General features: G+C 39.6%; 1 protein-coding gene across 3 annotated transcripts in view; it reads right to left on the bottom strand.

Annotated features, from left to right (window-relative positions):
* Positions 1-18,606, bottom strand: part of LOC121434350 (centrosomal protein of 128 kDa-like) — a 359,842-nt gene that overhangs the window by 22,220 nt on the left and 319,016 nt on the right. For all 3 annotated transcript variants that reach the window (XM_041633226.1, XM_041633227.1, XM_041633228.1), the window contains one exon: positions 1,221-1,298. In XM_041633226.1, the coding sequence (XP_041489160.1) occupies positions 1,221-1,298 (78 nt within the window). The remainder of the gene's footprint in view (positions 1-1,220; positions 1,299-18,606) is intronic.

Genomic DNA, 18,606 nt, shown 5'->3' with positions numbered 1-18,606 from the left:
TTCAGTATAAACATATCTTCATATTGGGGTCTGGGCATGTGTAAGACAGGCTTCTAGAACACCGCTAGACTTTGAGTGACAATAATAGAACTTCTGATAAGAAAACAAAACTTCTGGACTGCACTCGTAGGCTTTCTGTTTAGTAGGAGCACTGAGGGACAAGTGAATTTACTGGGAGCCTACGTCACAGGCTTACCCTGGTCTAAAGGGGGCATCTGTCTGTCACTCATCCTTCATTCATCTAAGCGACACTAGTACAGACAGGGAATAAAAAACATTCTCCACACCGAGTTGAATGAAGGGAAACCACAGGGCTCTGTATGTTGGTGTCCTAACTGTCTGGTAGGGATTTAAACTGGAAATACACATTCACAACATGAGACAGAATCAACACAATAAACAAGGAATGCTTGTTTTTTCCTCTTTGCAACTGACCAGCTTCAGGATGTGTCAACCGACTCTTGGATCATGCTAAAATAGTTCAGTTATGAAATCATCAAAAATACTCATTATATTTTGAGATCTGCATCTTATCATTGATTGCAACATGCCCATGCTATTTTCCTCCTCAAATGTATCATCAAATAATATGTAATATTTATAGAGAACCTAAATATTACTTAAGTCATATTTTTAGGGATTTTAAGGCCAATTTGAAACAAGAGGCTACATGTTCACAACATGAACACTACATCACTTTTAGTTTTAATCTTTTATTTGTATCTAGTGTGTTGACACTGTAATAAGCTATAACTTGTTAAGGCTATACTTTCCATTTGCATCCCCTAAAGGGACACGAGAAGAAATGAACTCTAAACTATCATGAACTGGATTTCACATGTCATGGGAGAGGAATAACTATGAAATACAATGTCTCTAAAACACAAAGTATCTCATCTTACTGATGTCACTGGAATGTGTCACTCCCTTTAATTCTTAGGGTTTTCTAAATTATTGTTACATGTTTAGAGAGAAAAAGCAAATTTCTAATAGTAAGATAAAAGTATCTATTTTTTCTATGTTCTATTAATACAAAAGTTGGGTTATTTTTATTCCTGACTTCATAAATATCAGTGAACTCTGGGAAGATGGCACTGTTAAAACCCCCAGTGGTTGTCAGCACTTCCTCCCTTCCCACAGGTTTGCTTGTGCATCAGGAAGATGTCAAGCGTCCTAACTCAGACAGAAATAATGAAAGAGACAAGCCAACTCCTCCTCACTCTGAAGTCTTTGAAATCCTCTAGAAGGCTCAGTTTCTCAGGCACAGACTCCAGATGGTCTAAGGCCACTCGGGTACTCTAGGAAAAGAACAAAACAAAGCATAAGGGGACTCATCAAAAATTAATATTTTCAGAATCTGAATACTGAAAACAAGCCACACCACCAGCAAATTAAACTACAAATTTATAGCCAAATAAGAATAAATATTTTTAATAGGTCTTTCAGATCAGGAGAATTAGTTCCTTTCACAAAGTATATGAGATGCATTTGCAAACCTGACTCCTCTAAAAGGCTTCCTAGATAATTGCTTTCAACTGACACACTGTGCAATTTTCTATAGAGCATTTCATATTTGCATTAATTTACAAAAATTGCTTCAGTGAACACCAAAAATTAAGCACCAGGTGATAGTGAGGAGAGATGAGCTTGCAGTTGCATCTCTACGGAGCACATTAGACACCCTCAAATGTTGTCATTGCGAAGAGTTCTCAACCATTATGTTTAGGAAAGACGCAAATGCAGAGCAGTTCTCAAAAGACAGAAGAGATGTCTGAAATCAAACATCTGTAGCAGAGGCATAAGACTGCTGATTATCAATCAGTAAGTTATTACAGAGCCATTGAATAGCTGGTTCTGCTACACCCACCAATGTGGATATCAAGAGGGAATGATCTTAAAATGACCTCCTGGATGCTCAGTGGTTAGATCTACCTTGAGCTAAAGATGGTGTATATACAGGAAACCAGTGTTAGCTTTCTAATTGGAAATGAATTTTAATTATCAAAACAAAACAAAAACCCACTAGTGATGTATGACTCAGGGCATAACTCTCAGAGCAGCAGATCAGTTAGTAGCCGGGAGTTTCATTGGATCTAGCAATGAGATCCCCATGCTCTTTCATCCTAGACCTTTCCATGGGACTGTAGGAGTCACATGCTCCAGAGGTCTGCTCTGAGACAGAGAACTGGCCACCATGTCGGGTTCCGTGTTTTAGGGTTTGGTATTCACCAACACATGGCTCAACAGTAATTAGCTCAAGTGATATCCATGTGGTGGATTAAGTCACTAAAGGAGGCAAGTCATATGGCTGTAATATTTCATTTGCCTGAAGATCAGAGAGTAAAACAGCTGCCTGCTCAGCCTTACAGACCAGGCAGTGATGACACACACCTTTAATCCCATTAGCCCCATACTAGATTGCCATAGAAACCGGGCCATAATGGTGCAAGCCTTTAATCCCAGAACTAGAGAGAAATATAAGACAGGAGGAGACAGCTCTCATTCAAGTCTCATTCTGAGATTTTCTGAGGCAGGATCACCATTTCAGACTGAGGTAGAGGTAAGAGCCAGAGGCTGGGTGTTTTGCTTTTCTGACCTTCAGGCTGAACGCCAACATCTGTCTCTGGGTTTTTATTAATCGGACTACAGGTGACCTGGCTTTAGATTGGGTGGTTAGGTCTGACTTATGGGCATGGCAGAAGTTTTGATTTGAGAAGTACTTATCACTCTCCACTCAATCTCCCCCTTGATTCGCTCTCCATTCCAGAGGTTCTGTGCTCTGCCTAGCGTCTCCCACCAGGGCCTCACCAAGGCAATTTTTTCAGAGCCCAGACTTTATGTCTCCCACGGCTGCTGGGCATGGATGTGCCCAATGGATGAATACAAGAAACTAATGGGATGCCTTTGTTCAATACATTTTCAGTTCACCCCTCCCCACCTCCTCCTTCTTCAGTAACTGCACTAATGAGCTCAATCAAAAGCCTAGTTGGAATTCTGCAGAGCGACCCCCTTGACAGGCACGTGGGATTTGCCTCTCCTGTTCTGAGTTCTATGTGGCTTTTCCAGTGTTTTGAAGCTCCAGCTGTTTTCTGGCTTTGTCTATACAAATCAGCGCTCCTGTTCTTCAGAAGCCTGCAGAGAGCAAGGAGAATGCAGCCGCCGCCATTTTGAACAGGAACTTGTTTTGTGCTGTTCCAAGTTAGCAAAGTGTTCTTTCTCAGGGTCTATTGAAAAGATTTAGTATTTTGTTCCTTCTGCTTAACATTTATATTATTGTTAGTTTTTCTGCTTCGTGTACTTACTTAAACTGCCATACATTTTAAATGGCTTCACTTAATTTTTCCATGGGTTGGAAAGATTCATCAAAACGACATTTTTCTTAACATAGGATACAGCATGTATGCTTCAGAAAGCAGGGAGCTGGGTTTTTTGTTGTTGTTGTTTGTTTTTAGTCACTTTGTAAGCTATATTTACTTAAGTAATAAAATTAGAGATATTTAAGAACTATATTAATTCTTGGAAATAAAACACAAAGCAAAGCTCTGATGACTATTTTAAGAGAAAACTGTGCAATGAATAAAACCCTTTCCATAAGCAGATCCTAATAGACTTTCAGCACTAAAATTTTATTTCTTTTTTTTTAACCTCATGTTTTCTTCTCATTTGGGAGTGATCCTCTGAACCTGGACTAAGTATTTTAAACTCATTTATTTCTCAAAATAAGCAGATAACCTCTATAAAACCTGAGTAATTTTCAACCAAACAGGTGATTTTGTGAGCATTCTCTATTTTTTTGCACGCTCTCATATCAGTTTATTATGACGATGATATTATGGTTGTATATCCAAACGGTTGCCTTACTGTGGCATCCATGAAAAGTCTTCACCTCATTAGTAAGCACAGTTATTTGTAAAGCATCTCTGACTCCATGGACTCTCTGCATATTTCCTCGTAGTTTATTTCAATTGATGTGTGTGTGTGTGTGTATGTATGCGTATCTCTCTCTGTGTGTATGTCTGTGTGTGTATGTCTCTCTCTGTGTGTGTATGTCTGTGAGTGTATGTCTCTGTGTGTATGTCTGTGTGTGTATATCTGTGTATATGTAAATCTGTGTGTGTATGTCTGTGTGTATATGTTTGTCTGTGTGTGTATGTCTGTGTGTGTGCGTGTGTGTGTGCATGTGTGTGTGTAAATGTTGCCTAATAATTAAAAGATATGGAGAAGTCCCCATTAACAATCCACAGACCAATTTTTTTAAGCATATTGCTGTATATGGCAGCAGCAAATGATGTGATTAATTCAATTCTTTAAGACATATCAGATATTCACAGAAAGGTTTAAAAATGTTTCTGCCTGGGCATGGCAGCACGTGCCTATAATCTCAGGAGTTGGGAAGTGAAGGCAAGAGAACCTCAAATTCAAAGCCACGCTGGAATACCAAGTGAGTCCATAACAAAAGCAAGAGGCCCGCTTCTGAAACATACTATAATAGTTGTCACAGCATATTTTACACAACAGATGAGTTAGGAAGCAGGATATATATATATATATATATATATATATCCACCATATATATTTCTAGCTCCCTGATGGAAGCTGTAGTCTCATGGCTGAGAGGTACAGGTTAATTCCAACCCTGTTTGGAAGTATAATTAAAGATTAAACCAAAAAATATAATTTACCTGTAAATTCAACCCTGAGTTACACTTTAATGTGCTCTGAGCTCCTCACACCACCATATGCAGTGTAGGCATATTACTGTGAATAATTTATATAGATGAGGCCATGAAGGACCAGAGTATAAATGATAACTGACAATCACTCAGTCACAAAACCATGAAGCAGATTCCAGTTACCAGGATGCAGAAATGGCAATGTTCTCACTAGAAAAAAATCCCCTCCACATTATATAACAATAAGTTAACAAGGCATGGAAGGATCCAGAAGCTGTAATTGTGGCTGCTTTATTTCCAACCCCTTTCCAACCATCACTTTTCAGCCACTCTCTGAAGATGTGTGCTTGATGAGACTTTTTGTTAGAGGTGTTTTGAGAGGAAATCATGAAGAATTTCATCTTTTTTGCTCAGGACCATGCGTATCTAAATATCCATGCATATGCACAGCAGTCAGAAAGACAGACAGACAGATAGATACACACACATACATGAGTCTGGATATCATAATGTGTGGGACTAGAGCATAAACTCCAGCTCACAAGAGTTTCCTTAAAAAATGTTGACTGAACAAAAACAAATGCAGTTATCATGCTCTAAACAGTCTAAAGAACTCATGCATTTTTCTTAAATGCCAAAAGTCTGTCATTTGCTTTTATTTTCTCCTAAAAGTGTAAGTGATAGAAGAGACTGGAATTTAGAAACCCTGTCTGTGAGCCCCTGTGGCTTGCCCCTTACAGATGTGTTCACATGTCTGTCAACAAAGGCAAAGCACAGGCTGCCAGCTTTACTCTTCCAAAATTTCAACGCACATCAGACGCCTATGGAGCAGAGAAATCTGAACTGGCCTGTAGAACTGTTCCCTTAGATCTTCCTTTGTTTCGGACCAGAAGGAAATTGAATAATGTCACATGACAGCATAAGTAGCATCCATTAGGATTAAAGAGAGGAATTCATTACAAATATTAGATCCTGTCTCCTGTGGAGAAAACTCACGGAACAAATCTGACCATACTTCTCTGTGTAAAAATGCACATCTGCTTAATTTTACTAATATATAGTAAATATAATTTTCTTACACATATTGAACTCATATGTGCAGAAGATGAAGGAGAGTTTGTCTATATTTTTAAGACTGTGGATATTTCTGGCACAACGTACATGTTAAATAAACAAGGTTATGAAGCAATTTATTTGGGTTCAAAAATGCAATTCTATTTCATTTGGAAAGAAATCTACTGCAAAAGTTTCCTGACAAATGGCTGAACGGTGGTGAAAAGACCTGAGTAAACACGGTTCAAGGAGAGGAAGGGTGAGCTCACATAGAGGACGAACTGTGCGCCTTTCACTGAAGGTGACTCGATCCAGCACAGCTGTATTGGCATTAAAGGGTCCTGTTTTTATCCAAACTGTCTAACACTCTCTGGAACCAACCCGAACAGTAGCCGAGAACAGGCCTGCAAAGCCTGGTGCTGCTGCTGCACATCCTTCAGGAGGCCCCCGAGGAGAAAGCTAGCTGTGTGGCTTCCTCCAGACGCTAAAAGAATCCTCCATTTATACACTTCGCAGCCCTGCAAAGCCTGGTGCTGTTGATGACATCTAGCAAGAGGCCCCGAGAGGAAAGCTGTGTGGAGTCCTCCAAATGCCAAAAGTCTCTGTGTTCCATTTGCCACTATAAACCCTGGAGAGACCCTAAGAAGCCCTATGGAGAACCTACATCTGTTACTTGTTAACTGGACACAGCACCAACGTGCCCTCTAGATACTTGTCCTTATACTCACAGATTAGGACAGCTTACAGCCCTCGCTGAAGAAGCTTCTTTCTGCGGTGAGTAGAGGTTAATACAAAGACCCCCAGCTGGTCAGAGAAAGGGACTTCTGTATCAGACTCCCTCTGCCCAGAATACTGCAAAGAAGGGAAATGTGCAGGTTCTAGTGGTTAAAAGATAGGGAAGAGTGCTGTGGAGTTGTGCCTTCTGGACATGACAAGACCGTACCTACAACAGCTGTGAATGACTGCAGAAGACCCGCACAAGATAGAGCCAGTCAACATCCAGCATAGATATGGGAGAGGCTCATGATAGCCCACCTCTAGCTGAGAGCTACTGGCAATTGATGGCAGCTGATGGAGGGAGGGTCAGTTTTCTGCAGGGATGTTGTTATTCCTAGATGGTTACCCACACAAACACAGGGAACACTATAGTCAGTGAGTTAATAAGCAAACAACAAAATTCAGAAGATGACCTGAAGTTGGGAGAGGAACAGAGAGGAGGAATTGGAAGAAAATAGAGCAATGAATAAGTGATGATAAAGAATGAATAATTATTTTCTTAGAAGGAGAAGATACATTTTCCCACAGATTTCTCCTTCTAGATTATAGAGTCCATCTATTACCTTTTTATTAGCTTACAAATGACACAGAGTTCTTTTCAAGTAAGTGGTTTGAAGGGTTTTTCCTGACGAGAAAACACAAAGAATGAAGTGAAGGATGAGAAGATGGGGAACAAAGTAACGTGTCTCTTTGTTGGAAACACTCCAGATTGTCTCTATAAATACTGTTCTTGCCACTCCCTGCTATGATGAACATAGTTCCTTCTGTGTACTGAACAATATGTTAGCTACTTACAGATTCTTGACAATGGATGTTCTATTTTTTAGTGGAAATAGTTTTATTTCTTCAAATTGAAACTAAAATGCACTCAACAAGGAGGGAAACTGAGCACTGGGGAGGGAACTGCAGTTGCCAGCCCTTACTGAGGGGACTCACAGTTCCAGGAATGTTCCTTACATGTATTTTGTGGTTTGGGGAATATCACTTAGCCCCGTCCTTCTAAGCCACAGTCTTTTATTTTTAATGGGGAGAAATAATGGGAGACTTTATCATCCTGTACCCATCGGCAGCAGTTGTGATTAGCAGGAAAAGGCTGGACCTGAAAGTGCACTGGAAACTGTCAAGTACTTTCCAAACATCAAGCACAGAAAAAATCTTGAATCGGAGGCACCATCAACTATAGTAACTTTCGAATAGCAGAGAGGCACTGAACATCAAGCTATAATTGCAGCAAATAAAGACTAAACAAAAAGGGCAATGTAGAGAAACAAGTTCATTTTAGAAATGGACCTGACATTATATAGACATTATTTAAAAATATAAAAGAAGAATACCAAATACATTTTGAACGTACTGTACTCTCCTCTTTTTCACCTTTTCATCTATCAAAATGATCTCTCTATTTCTCTCTCTCTCCCTCCTCCCCCCCCCCCCCTCTCTCTCTCTCTCTCAGATAGTTTATTCTAGATAGAATCAAATTTGAGTGACTATGAGCTGGAAAAACACAGTCTTCCTCAAAGGATAAAGAAAACCAGACATCACTTCAAAAACTCTGCTTTGATTAAAACATCAGGACTTTTCATGCCTGGATTATGAAATCAGATGATAAACTTGGTTGCACCATCTGAGAGCACATTCCTAGGGACGGCGACAGTGGTGGGTGATGGCCATCTTCAACGCCACTGATATTCACATACTCCAAGTTACCAAACATTTCTGTCACTTTTTATATTTATTAAATAATTTTATAATGAGATTTAAATATATTTTTCATAATAGTTAATAACCCAATGAAATAGTTCTAAGTGATAAAATAATACCAAACTTGTTTTAATGAAGTAACACATAAAGATGATGTTATAATCTTAATTTCATCATGTTCCTTGTTATGGTTTCTTACCCTAAATCCCACCTTATTCAAAATTAGTATTAATGTTTAAAAGATTCAAGTGTTTTCAATATATATATTCAATATATAGTTAAATATATATTCAATTAATTCAATATATATTCAGTATAATCTGGGTTAAAAATATAATTTTTAAATTAAACTTTAAATCCATTTACTGTAGCAATAGATACAATAATATTTGGGTTAACTATTCTTACTAAAATTATAAAATTGATATCAATTTCTAAAACAACATTCATATTATACCTTAAGGAATGATGTTTTTTATTAAATTGACATTGTCTCATAGTATAATTAGCCAAGATTTAAAAATTAATTGAACAGTGTTTAAGTTTTCTTGCTAATAAAAACAGAGGACAATACTGTAGTGTCTTTGCCCAGAGTCTCACTTATAACTATTCAAATATTAGTAAGATAATAACTGTATAAATGTGGGAACATAGAATCAACTTAGTTCTTTAAAAATGATATTTTGGTTATTTAAAGTACATGTTTTCTTCATCTGCTATCTCCACTCTACTAGGCAAACTGTATTTCTGATAACCTTCATTTTAGGTAAAGAAATCATGTCACATGTACCTTATCTGGGATTTATTTAGCCTTCCTTGCCCACCTCAGTGTCAGAACTAGCATCCTTTAGTAGCAGATAAAAATCTTTTCAAATCTATTAAGTAGCATACCACTAACTCCCACCACCTCAAAGGCTCCAAATAGCACTAGACAGCCCTGAGGCCAACAGGAAAGCTTCTCCCATCCGCTACATCTACTTCTCTGAAGGACCCACCAATGTACTTTAAACTTGCCTTGATTTAAGACATTCTTTGTTATGCAAAACCATGGAAATTCAAGAAACTGCTTCCATGCTGGAATAAACGAGCATTTCCAAGCACACAGGAAGCAAGAAATGTATAGAGATCATAAACATACCCATCACCTGATGCTAATAGGATTGCTGCATCTGCTATTTCACATGTCAGCCATTTTATCAAAAATTTAAAATAGATGAAGTCTCTAATTCAATTTATATTTTGGGTATGTTTCAAGAGTAAATTAACAGAGTGCTTTAGTGCACACCCTCTAGCAACTTTGACATGCACACCATTAATTCCAGTGAAAGACTAGTGTACATTTTCCCTGTGTGTATACACGTCAGTGAGTATGTGAGATGCCTGTGTGTACGTGTGCACGTGAAGGCCGAGGACAAACTTTGAGTATTGGTCCTGAGGATGTATTATTATTACTAGCTGTATCATCTCTCACTGGGACATGGGGCACACACTGAGTTGGCTATGCTGGATAGCCAACTAGGCTTGGGGACCTTTTTGTTTCTCTGCCTCCTCAGCACAAGAAGTATTAGTGTGTTCTACCATGTATGGCTTTTTACAGGGCTGCTGGGAGTTGAACTCAGTCAGGTCTTCATGCTTGTCTGGCAAGTACTATACTAACTGAGCTATCTCCTTAGCCTTTAGGGTATTGTTTAAGTATAAAGTTTACATATAATAGAATATGAAATCTTAAGGGAACAGGCTAGCTGTTGTTTTATATCACAATTCAGCTATGCTTCCATAGAGAAGGCTCCCTTGCCTTCTCTGATTCTATCAAAGGAACTCTCTACTACCTTATTAATCTTACTTTGGTATCCTTTATCAGAGGACAAGTATATTTATCTATATAACTGTTGGTCTCAAGAAAGTAATCATAACAATCATAGAAAATATTTTCCCAGCATGCAACTCAATGTTTGCAAAGGTGAGATAGTCAGCAAAAGATTTTTTCAATGAATAAATGATTGTCCAATGAAAAAAAGATTTTCATATTTAGCTCACCTACAACTTTTACTGAATGTCAACTCTGCAGTGAACACTGTCCTATAGGTGAGTAAGCAAGATAAAAATCTGTCTGTCCCCAGGAGGTCTACATTATCCTGGGGAAAGAAACAATTCCTAAGACACACACTGTCAGACAAAACTAGAACCAGGGCAACGTGGCAGGGAAGATCAGGGTGTCATTTTAAACACCTGCTAATAATACCCACTAGCCCCTGGCTTGAATGCTTTAGAGTAAAATGAAGGTGGGAATGAGTTATAAAAATGCCCCTGCATCAGCTGCTGAACATTTGGGATAGACCAAACTAAAAATGAAAGCACCAAGGAAGCATCCTGCCTCTTAACCTGCGGGAATAAATGCCTGAGAACCTGGCATGACCAGGTGGGCATAAGCCCAGTGAGGTCAAGGTGAGAGCGAAGATGCCTGGAGCAAGATCTCAGACAGCTTTTGAGGCTGTGGTCAAGTTTCAGTGTTCACACACACTACCCAAGTAGAGTAAGAAGGGTGAGGTCTCTTATTCTAAAATAAGTATTCCGGATGTTATTTAGAGAAGACTGTCGGCCCCTGACTCCTAATTAAGAGTGGAATTTGTGGAGCTCGGGGTTTGATTTTTGTTTGTTTATTTAGCACTTCTAGGGAAAGTACCCAGAGCCTTGCACAGGTCAGGAAAATGCGATGCCACTAGGCCATTACTCACCCCTATGAATTGTGGAATTTGGGAGTATTCAAGGAAGGCTGGGGACCTGATAAACAACATAGAGGTTCGGAGAGAGGCCATTGGTGTGTTGTTCTGTGGAAGTTCTGATAGGAATTCCCAAGAGGCCACAGGTGTCACCCCAATGCTCCCAATTAAACACAAAATTCTCATACTTCAAGATCGTGACATAAAGTTCTGAGGATGTCATCTGTCCATAAACTATCTTCTGTACGTATAACACTTTTTCTTTTCTTTTTCAATAGCTTTCTATTTAAGGAACTGAAGCACAAATTCTAATTGGTTTTAATGATGCAAACGAGAGTCAGATATTGGAGTAAATGCTGAATGATCAGAGAGACAAAGGAGCAAGCTACAGCCACCTTGCCAACTTCTCAGTTAAAATGGGGCCAAGCTCCTGTCCCTGCCCTGCCTTATCACTTACTCTCTCTGTCCAGCCATATCATTTCCTGTTTCCTTCTCCCGGGTGCTGGGATTAAAGGTGTGTGGCACCAGTACCTGGCCTCTATGGCTAACTAGTGGTTAGCTCGACCCTGTGATAGGCGGGCAGGCAAGTTTTACTTGTTAGAGCCCAAACAAAACATCGGCACAAGGAGCATGGCAAAATGCAGCAGAAGTGAAACACTAGTTAGGGACCAGGAGACACAGTGGTTAATCTCAGTGTCAACAAAGCCAGTTGTATGAATCTGGGCAAATGATTCAACCCATGGGCCTCAGCTTTCAAATCCTGAACACAAGAAGTTCAGATCTGAACACACAAATGACTTTTGTTCTATTCTTTATTTAGGTCGCGATAGGCTTAAGTTCTTCCCATGGTAGGTAGAGATTGAAATTTTAAGTTAAAAAGGCTGGAAAGTGTGTGTGTGTGTGTGTGTGTGTGTGTGTGTATGTGTGTGCGTGTGTGTATCTGCTGTAGTTATTCACTCCAAAGATAAAGTGGAAAAGCAACTCTGTGATCAGATTGCTAGTGGCTCTTTACCCAAGAACACCTGTGCAGCCAAAGACACACGTGGTAGAAAGGACAGTAAATAGACAAAGAGACATCTGTCCCCTTGAGTGTTTGCACCCAAACTAGAAACTCTAAATATTTGTCACTTGACAGTTTTTAAAATGATGCTTCTAAATGCAGACAAAACCCTTCTACTCTTCCACTTTATATCTGGCCTAACAACAAGAAAAATAAGATCACTATCCCTTTATCTAAAGGCCGAGCTTCCAGTGCTTCTGCCACCAATGCTATTTACTTTCTCTCCCCAAAGTGTCTGTGCCCAATGACTTTGTGCACCAAGCCCATCTGCCCAGAATGCTGTGTTTTTCCATATACAGAGCTTTAATTAGCTCCTGAGTCTCCTGAGGGATCTGCCCGGGCCACCACTCCCTCTAACATGGCATTTAAAAGGCATGGGCTCTTAAGCCATCTGTCTAAGTTTAAATACTGGGTTAGTCACTTACTGACTATGAGTCCTTAGGGAAGTTCCTAATGCACGGGAAAACTTGGAACTCTTCCCTCATTTATAAATAGAAATGATAAAAATACCTCTCGTGTCGTGTCATGAGTAGCAAGTACATTAACAGGTACGTACACAGAGCAGGGCCTGCAGGCAGCAAGCAGGCCACACACACTAGCTGCAATTACAGTGTTAACAATAGTTATTATTTCATAAACTTTCCTCTTAACCTATGAGTTGGGAGCATAGGAATCTGAATGTATGTCTCCTGTCACAAGCCAAATCAATTTATTATATGTATGCTTAAGTAGACAGTAAGTTCCTCAAAGGAAGGCCAGTGTCATATATTTTTAGTGCTGAGTACAAGCAAATTTGATCTAACAATTGCATATCTGCATAAATGCAAAACTGAACATTTTTATTTCCAAGAGGGTAAAAAGCCCCATCAAAAGGATGAAGATATTTAGAAATCAGAAATATTAACTTTTTTAAAAAAAGCAAAATTACTTCTGAGCCATAGAACTTAAAAATTATTTTTGAAGGATAGAAACTATTTCTAAACATACTTAAAACTCAAGAAAAAAAATGACCCTGAAGGAGGAGATGGAGAGGTCAAATTAAATAGTGTGGGCCGAGGTGAAAAGCAGGGCACAAGACCACGGAGCAGGGAGTGTGGACTGGAAGAGCACCCTGCTTCCTACGTGGGAGCAAGAGAGGGGTTTGAGGATGCTGGTCAGTGACGTGGTACTGCAAAGGGCAGAGATCACAGAATGCTCCTGGCTTTCCAGCGCACAACGAGGCACGCAATCATATTTATCTTGTTCACATTTAACACAGAGCAGAGGGTCCCGATACAGAACAATGCTATGGGATGCTTTTTGTTCTGGTGAGATTAATTCATCTAAAACACCTGGGCGAGGTGACCATCACTAATCTGTGCTTTCAAAGTGAAGGGGTATTTCTTTTTTAAAAGGTGTTCTAGATTCTTAAGAAAATGGCAAAACGCATTAATCATGTTCTATTGCTCCACACACAGCGCCGGGGTGTTGAAAGAGCTTCTGAACAGCTAATCCCCCACATGGATGGCTTTCCTGTGACAGGCAGATCAGATCTAAATAGAAATCAGACAAGGTGTATTTTATTTTTATCACCGTAGCTCTGAGAACTAAATTCAACAGTAACTGAGATACACTGTCTATATTTTTAACATTTGCTTTCATAATTAATCCTTTATATGAACACTCAGAAATACTACCTTGATTTTTGTACAAGACATCACCCCCTGGTGACTGGTCAAAGCAGACAGAAGCAGAGTGTATTTTTAAACCACCCAAATCCAATTAAACGCCCACTCAAGGAATTCTCACTAATAGAGCATACTTGGTTCAAACAGAAACACTTTGGGGCTAGAGCGACGGTTTATGGCAGACCTCTCCTCTCAGCAGCTGCCACGAAGAGTAAACATTAGCATGTTTCCCATGGGCCAGCCAGGGCTCTAACTCAGCCAGGTGTCAAATGTTCACCCACTGGCTGAGAAAGGTGCACCACGGGAGCCAGTGGGCACAAAGCAGCCTTCAGGGTTATTTGGTGAGCAGATTCTTCTGACAATTGCCAGGACCAATTGTTTTACTGAACCTGAAGTGGCTAACATTTCTTTTTCCTCCTTTCCAGATGAAAGTCACACATTCATTCAACTGGACAACAGTGGAGGGCTGTGGCATGGTGGCGGGTATGCAAAGAAGCTGTCTTGTCAAAATATCTAAACTTCTAAACTTAGGGTCCCTCTCCTACTTCACTTGAACACTTTCAACTTCAGCAAACAAGTTCGGCAGCCTTTCGTCAACACACTAAAGTGGAAAGTGGCTGGAATCACGTGGTATGCAAAAGAATGCTAGGAGGACTACAAAACACGCAAGTCATAGGGACTAGAGAGAATTCCACAGACACTTGCGCCACTGGCAAGGATACCATCTTTATTAAATACCTACCATGTGCAATTAAATCTATTCGCATCCCTACACTAAACTTCACCTTATTAAACAGATTTAATACAGGAACATTCAAGTTTTTTTTTTTTAAAGAAAGTGGACCATGGTGAGTTAAAAAGAGTACACCACACACACACACACACACACACACACACACACAATTTTAAATTTTTTCATTTTCTTTTCTCTTTTTCCTATTAACTTGAAAATGCTTAAGTACAGGATTGGTGGGAGACATTTTCCAACAAGATCCTTTATCATCTTTTCGCAATGTATAAAGATATCATGTTACAGATATTATTTTTATGAATGCTAGATATTTCAGACTTATTCCCAGGATGAAAAAGAAAAGGAAACTGACAGAGGAAGATATTTCCTGAGACTCAGAAGAGATAGTAAAAGTACAGTTAGCATCAGACTCTGATGGTCATGACTGTATCAGCAAAAAGTCAAACTGAATCTCTAAACAATGGGATCCTACATAAAGTGCTATAGATTCTGGAATGTGTTTCTGAACAGTTTATTGAGGGTAACATTGCAGGAATATAGCAAAGCTAGAGAGTTACATTAGGATATTTTTCTCCATTAATTTTCCACTTCTTATGACAAGGGCCTTCACTATATCCAGAGCTCATTTTGGTTAGACCAGCTAGCCCCAACTCTCTGCATCCTGCCTGTGTGTGCCTTATTACAGACACACTGTGCTATGCCTAGCTTTTACCATGGAATCTGGGGATCTGTTCATATCTTTTTACCCTCCCGGGCCATCTTCCAATCCTGTGAGAGTATTTCTAAAGACAAAACAAAAATGTGGCCCCGTCATCCGTTATTGAAAAGAAAATTGCTTCAGATTAACCTGATATCACTGTGTGTGAACTGATCCGGAATTATTTAAAAAGATACAAATTATTGTGTTTTTAAAAAGCAATGTTCTTTTTTTGGGCTCCTTTTTTTTTTCTGTTGGTTTGTGTTGTCCAGCTTCAATGTGACAGTTTTTGTTTATCCTATTGCATATAATTTTGTTATATTTTGTCATATGAAAGAATGAATGAAATCCTAGTTACTGAGACAAATGTTAACAACTAAATTGTCACTTGTACCTGTTGGGAGATGAAAATCAGTTTTCTCTGACAGAGTGACAATGGGTCTATCCACTTGAACACAAGCCTCATGTTCAGGAGTAGCTGACCAACATATAATGGACTCCACCATTGTTTATTTTTTGCTTTGGCTTTTATTTATTTATTTTTTGTGTATGTACATACATACATGCTTTTTGGCTGTTTGTCTGCCCCCCCCATCTTGGGTATGGATTTATTCTGTTTCCTTGGAGTTTTTTTTTTGGGGGGGTGTTATTGTATTGGGTTTTTGTTTGATTTCTGAGAAATAACTTTTTTTTTTTTTTTTTTGGTTTTTCGAGACAGGGTTTCTCTGTGGTTTTGGAGCCTGTCCTGGAACTAGCTCTTGTAGACCAGGCTGGTCTCGAACTCACAGAGATCCCCCTGCCTCTGCCTCCCAAAGCTTCATAGATTGGGAAGGGGAGAGGGTCTGCAAGGACTTGGGGAAGGGGATGAATATGATCAAAGTATATTTAGGTTTTAAAATTATTTTGAAAAATAGAAATAAAAAATAAAGACTATAAGTATTTTCCTACCAGCATTCCTTAGCATATAAGTAACGAATTAGTTATCTTTTGATTATATTAGAATATTTGATTTTAATAATTGCTGTTTGAGATGCTGCCTAGACTTTCATAAAATATTTTAAAATTTTAAAGCAAAAAACAAGATTGGGTCCAACTGACCTTGATGAAATATTGAAAGTACATGCACCCCTCATTGAAAAACTCTCAATTTTTATGTCATCATGAAAGTCTTTTAATCCTCTTAGTTACAAGTATCTCCTTCCAGAGAGCCCCCTTAAATTACTTCTGGAGGGGCTGATATAACATGATAGACTTCATGGCTACTATCCCAGGATGTCTTACAGTAGTGTCCCTAGGAAGGGACAACGTTTAGGCTCTACTGTTCTACATGTGGAACATACCATATATGGAATGGAGACAAGAATGGGCAGTGAAACTATAGGAGTGTCACACAGCCTTGAAAGAAATCAGTAGGGAAGAGACAATTAATGTAGTCTTAGTCAATTGCCTCAAACAAATTAATATTATTTGAGAAATGAATGGGAGAAATTGACAAATTTGCCCATTATGCTGATTTCCTTTTAAAAAAAAGTATCAACTGGAACTGTGGTTTCTAAAGATAGCAATTTTGTACATTATCTAATTTGTTACAAATCAGGCAACTGGTCATCTAGAGAATAGCTGAACAAACCAGATCTTCAAATTCAGACAAACAAATTTTAATTTTAGTAAGAGTCTGAAACTTAAGCTCTCGAGGCTTACGGAAGACTAAAGGAAGAAAGGCATGACAAGGAATGTCCCTAGGGCTATTTTGGTAGGGTCCCAGTGGCCTCAGCACAGAAGAAATAAAACTCACTGAGCGGCAACAAAAACGAAGACAACATGGGAAATCCAATGCAGCAACCAGAAATCATTGTGTGTTATGGCCATCTGGAGAGACAGATAGGAGGCTGGGGTATATAGAACAAAGGCTACTGGGGTTTCCGTAAGAAGGCTAAGTCCAAGTTAACACCACAGAATTTTGGAAGGAAGATTTAGAAAATGTCAGGATGCCCAGTGTGGCAAAACCAGGAGTCAAATGGGAACGTTCAGGTTAATAAGTCAACCCTTTTCTATCCGAATATTGCTCTTGTGTCTGATAACAGACATTTTTTTTTCTTTTTTCTTTTTTTTTTTTGCAAATCGCAAGAGGTTTATTGAGTAGACACAGGTACCTGTGGGCAGCAAGATCTCTCGGAAGATTTGCGCACCTGCCAACTGGAGGGCGGGCTTTTTATAGGGAAGAGCAAAAAGCAAGTTTACAGAAGCAAAAGCATGGTTATCAGAATGCGGCGGGGGCATGAATGGTTTCCTCTCTCAGCATGGATGCCTGGCAACAATCATCCTGTTCCTATCTTATAGCTATACCACTCTTGGGAATATACCCAAGAGATGCTTTATCAAATGACAAAAGCATTTGTTCAACTATGTTCATAGCAGTATTATTTGTAATAGCTAGAACCTGGAAACAACCTAGATGCCCTTCAATGGAAGAATGGATGAAGAAAGTATGGAATATATACACGCTAGAGTACTACGCTGCGGTAAAAAACAATGACTTCTCGAATTTTGCATGCAAATGGATGGAAATAGAAAACACTATCCTGAGTGAGGTGTCCCAGACCCAAAAAGATGAATATGGGATGTACTCACTCATAATTGGTTTCTAGCCATAAATAAGGACCACGGAATCTACAAGAGGTGAACCTAAAGAAGCTAAGTAAGAAGGTGAACCCAAGGAAAAACATATAGTTGTCCTCTAGGCTAAGGAAAGTAGACCAAATTCCCGGGGAGAAAATGGGATCTTGGGGATGGGGTGGGATGGGGGTAAAGGGAGATGGGGAGAGAAAAGGTAGAAGGGAAGGAGGGGGGACCTGGGAAACAGGAGAATTGGGATAAAGGAAAGGTGGATAGGGGAGCACGGAACCACAATTCTTAGTTAAGGGAGCCACTTTAGGGTGGGCAAGAGACTTGACCCTAGAGGGGCTCCCTAGTGCCCAAGATGAGGTTCCCAGTTAGTTCCTTGGGCCGCTGAGGATTGGGAACCTGAAATGACCCTATCCTAGAGCAATACTGACGAATATCTTGCATATCATCATAGAATCTTCATCTGGTGAGGGATAGAGATAGAGACAGAGACCCACACAGGAGCACTGGACTGAGCTCCCAAGGTCCCAAGGAGGAGCAGAAGGAGGGAGAACATGAGCAAAGAATTCGGGACCACGAGGCATGCATCCACCCATTGAGACAGTGGAGCTGATCTACGGGGAGCTCACCAAGGCCAGACATTTAAAAAATTAGAAAATATTTCCTACCCATCTCATGGGATCTTCTCAGCTTGTGAGACATATGGACAAACATTAGATTCATTTCACAATAGCAGAAACTGGGTTGAGAGAGGCGAGGTGAGCTACTGTGCGCTGAGCCCGAATTTCTAAGTAAGCCTTCTAACTCCTGTGTACCAAATCCCAGCCATTCCCAGTACATCTGAACCTTATTTTACTTTGCCTGACTTGACACTGAACTTAC

Source organism: Microtus oregoni, unplaced genomic scaffold (genome assembly GCF_018167655.1).
Source record: "Microtus oregoni isolate MIOR12 unplaced genomic scaffold, Mior012 000043F_ref0000047, whole genome shotgun sequence".
Taxonomy (NCBI): domain Eukaryota; kingdom Metazoa; phylum Chordata; class Mammalia; order Rodentia; family Cricetidae; genus Microtus; species Microtus oregoni.
The sequence above is the reverse complement of the archived record's forward strand: the minus strand, read 5'-3'. Positions and strand labels throughout refer to the sequence as shown.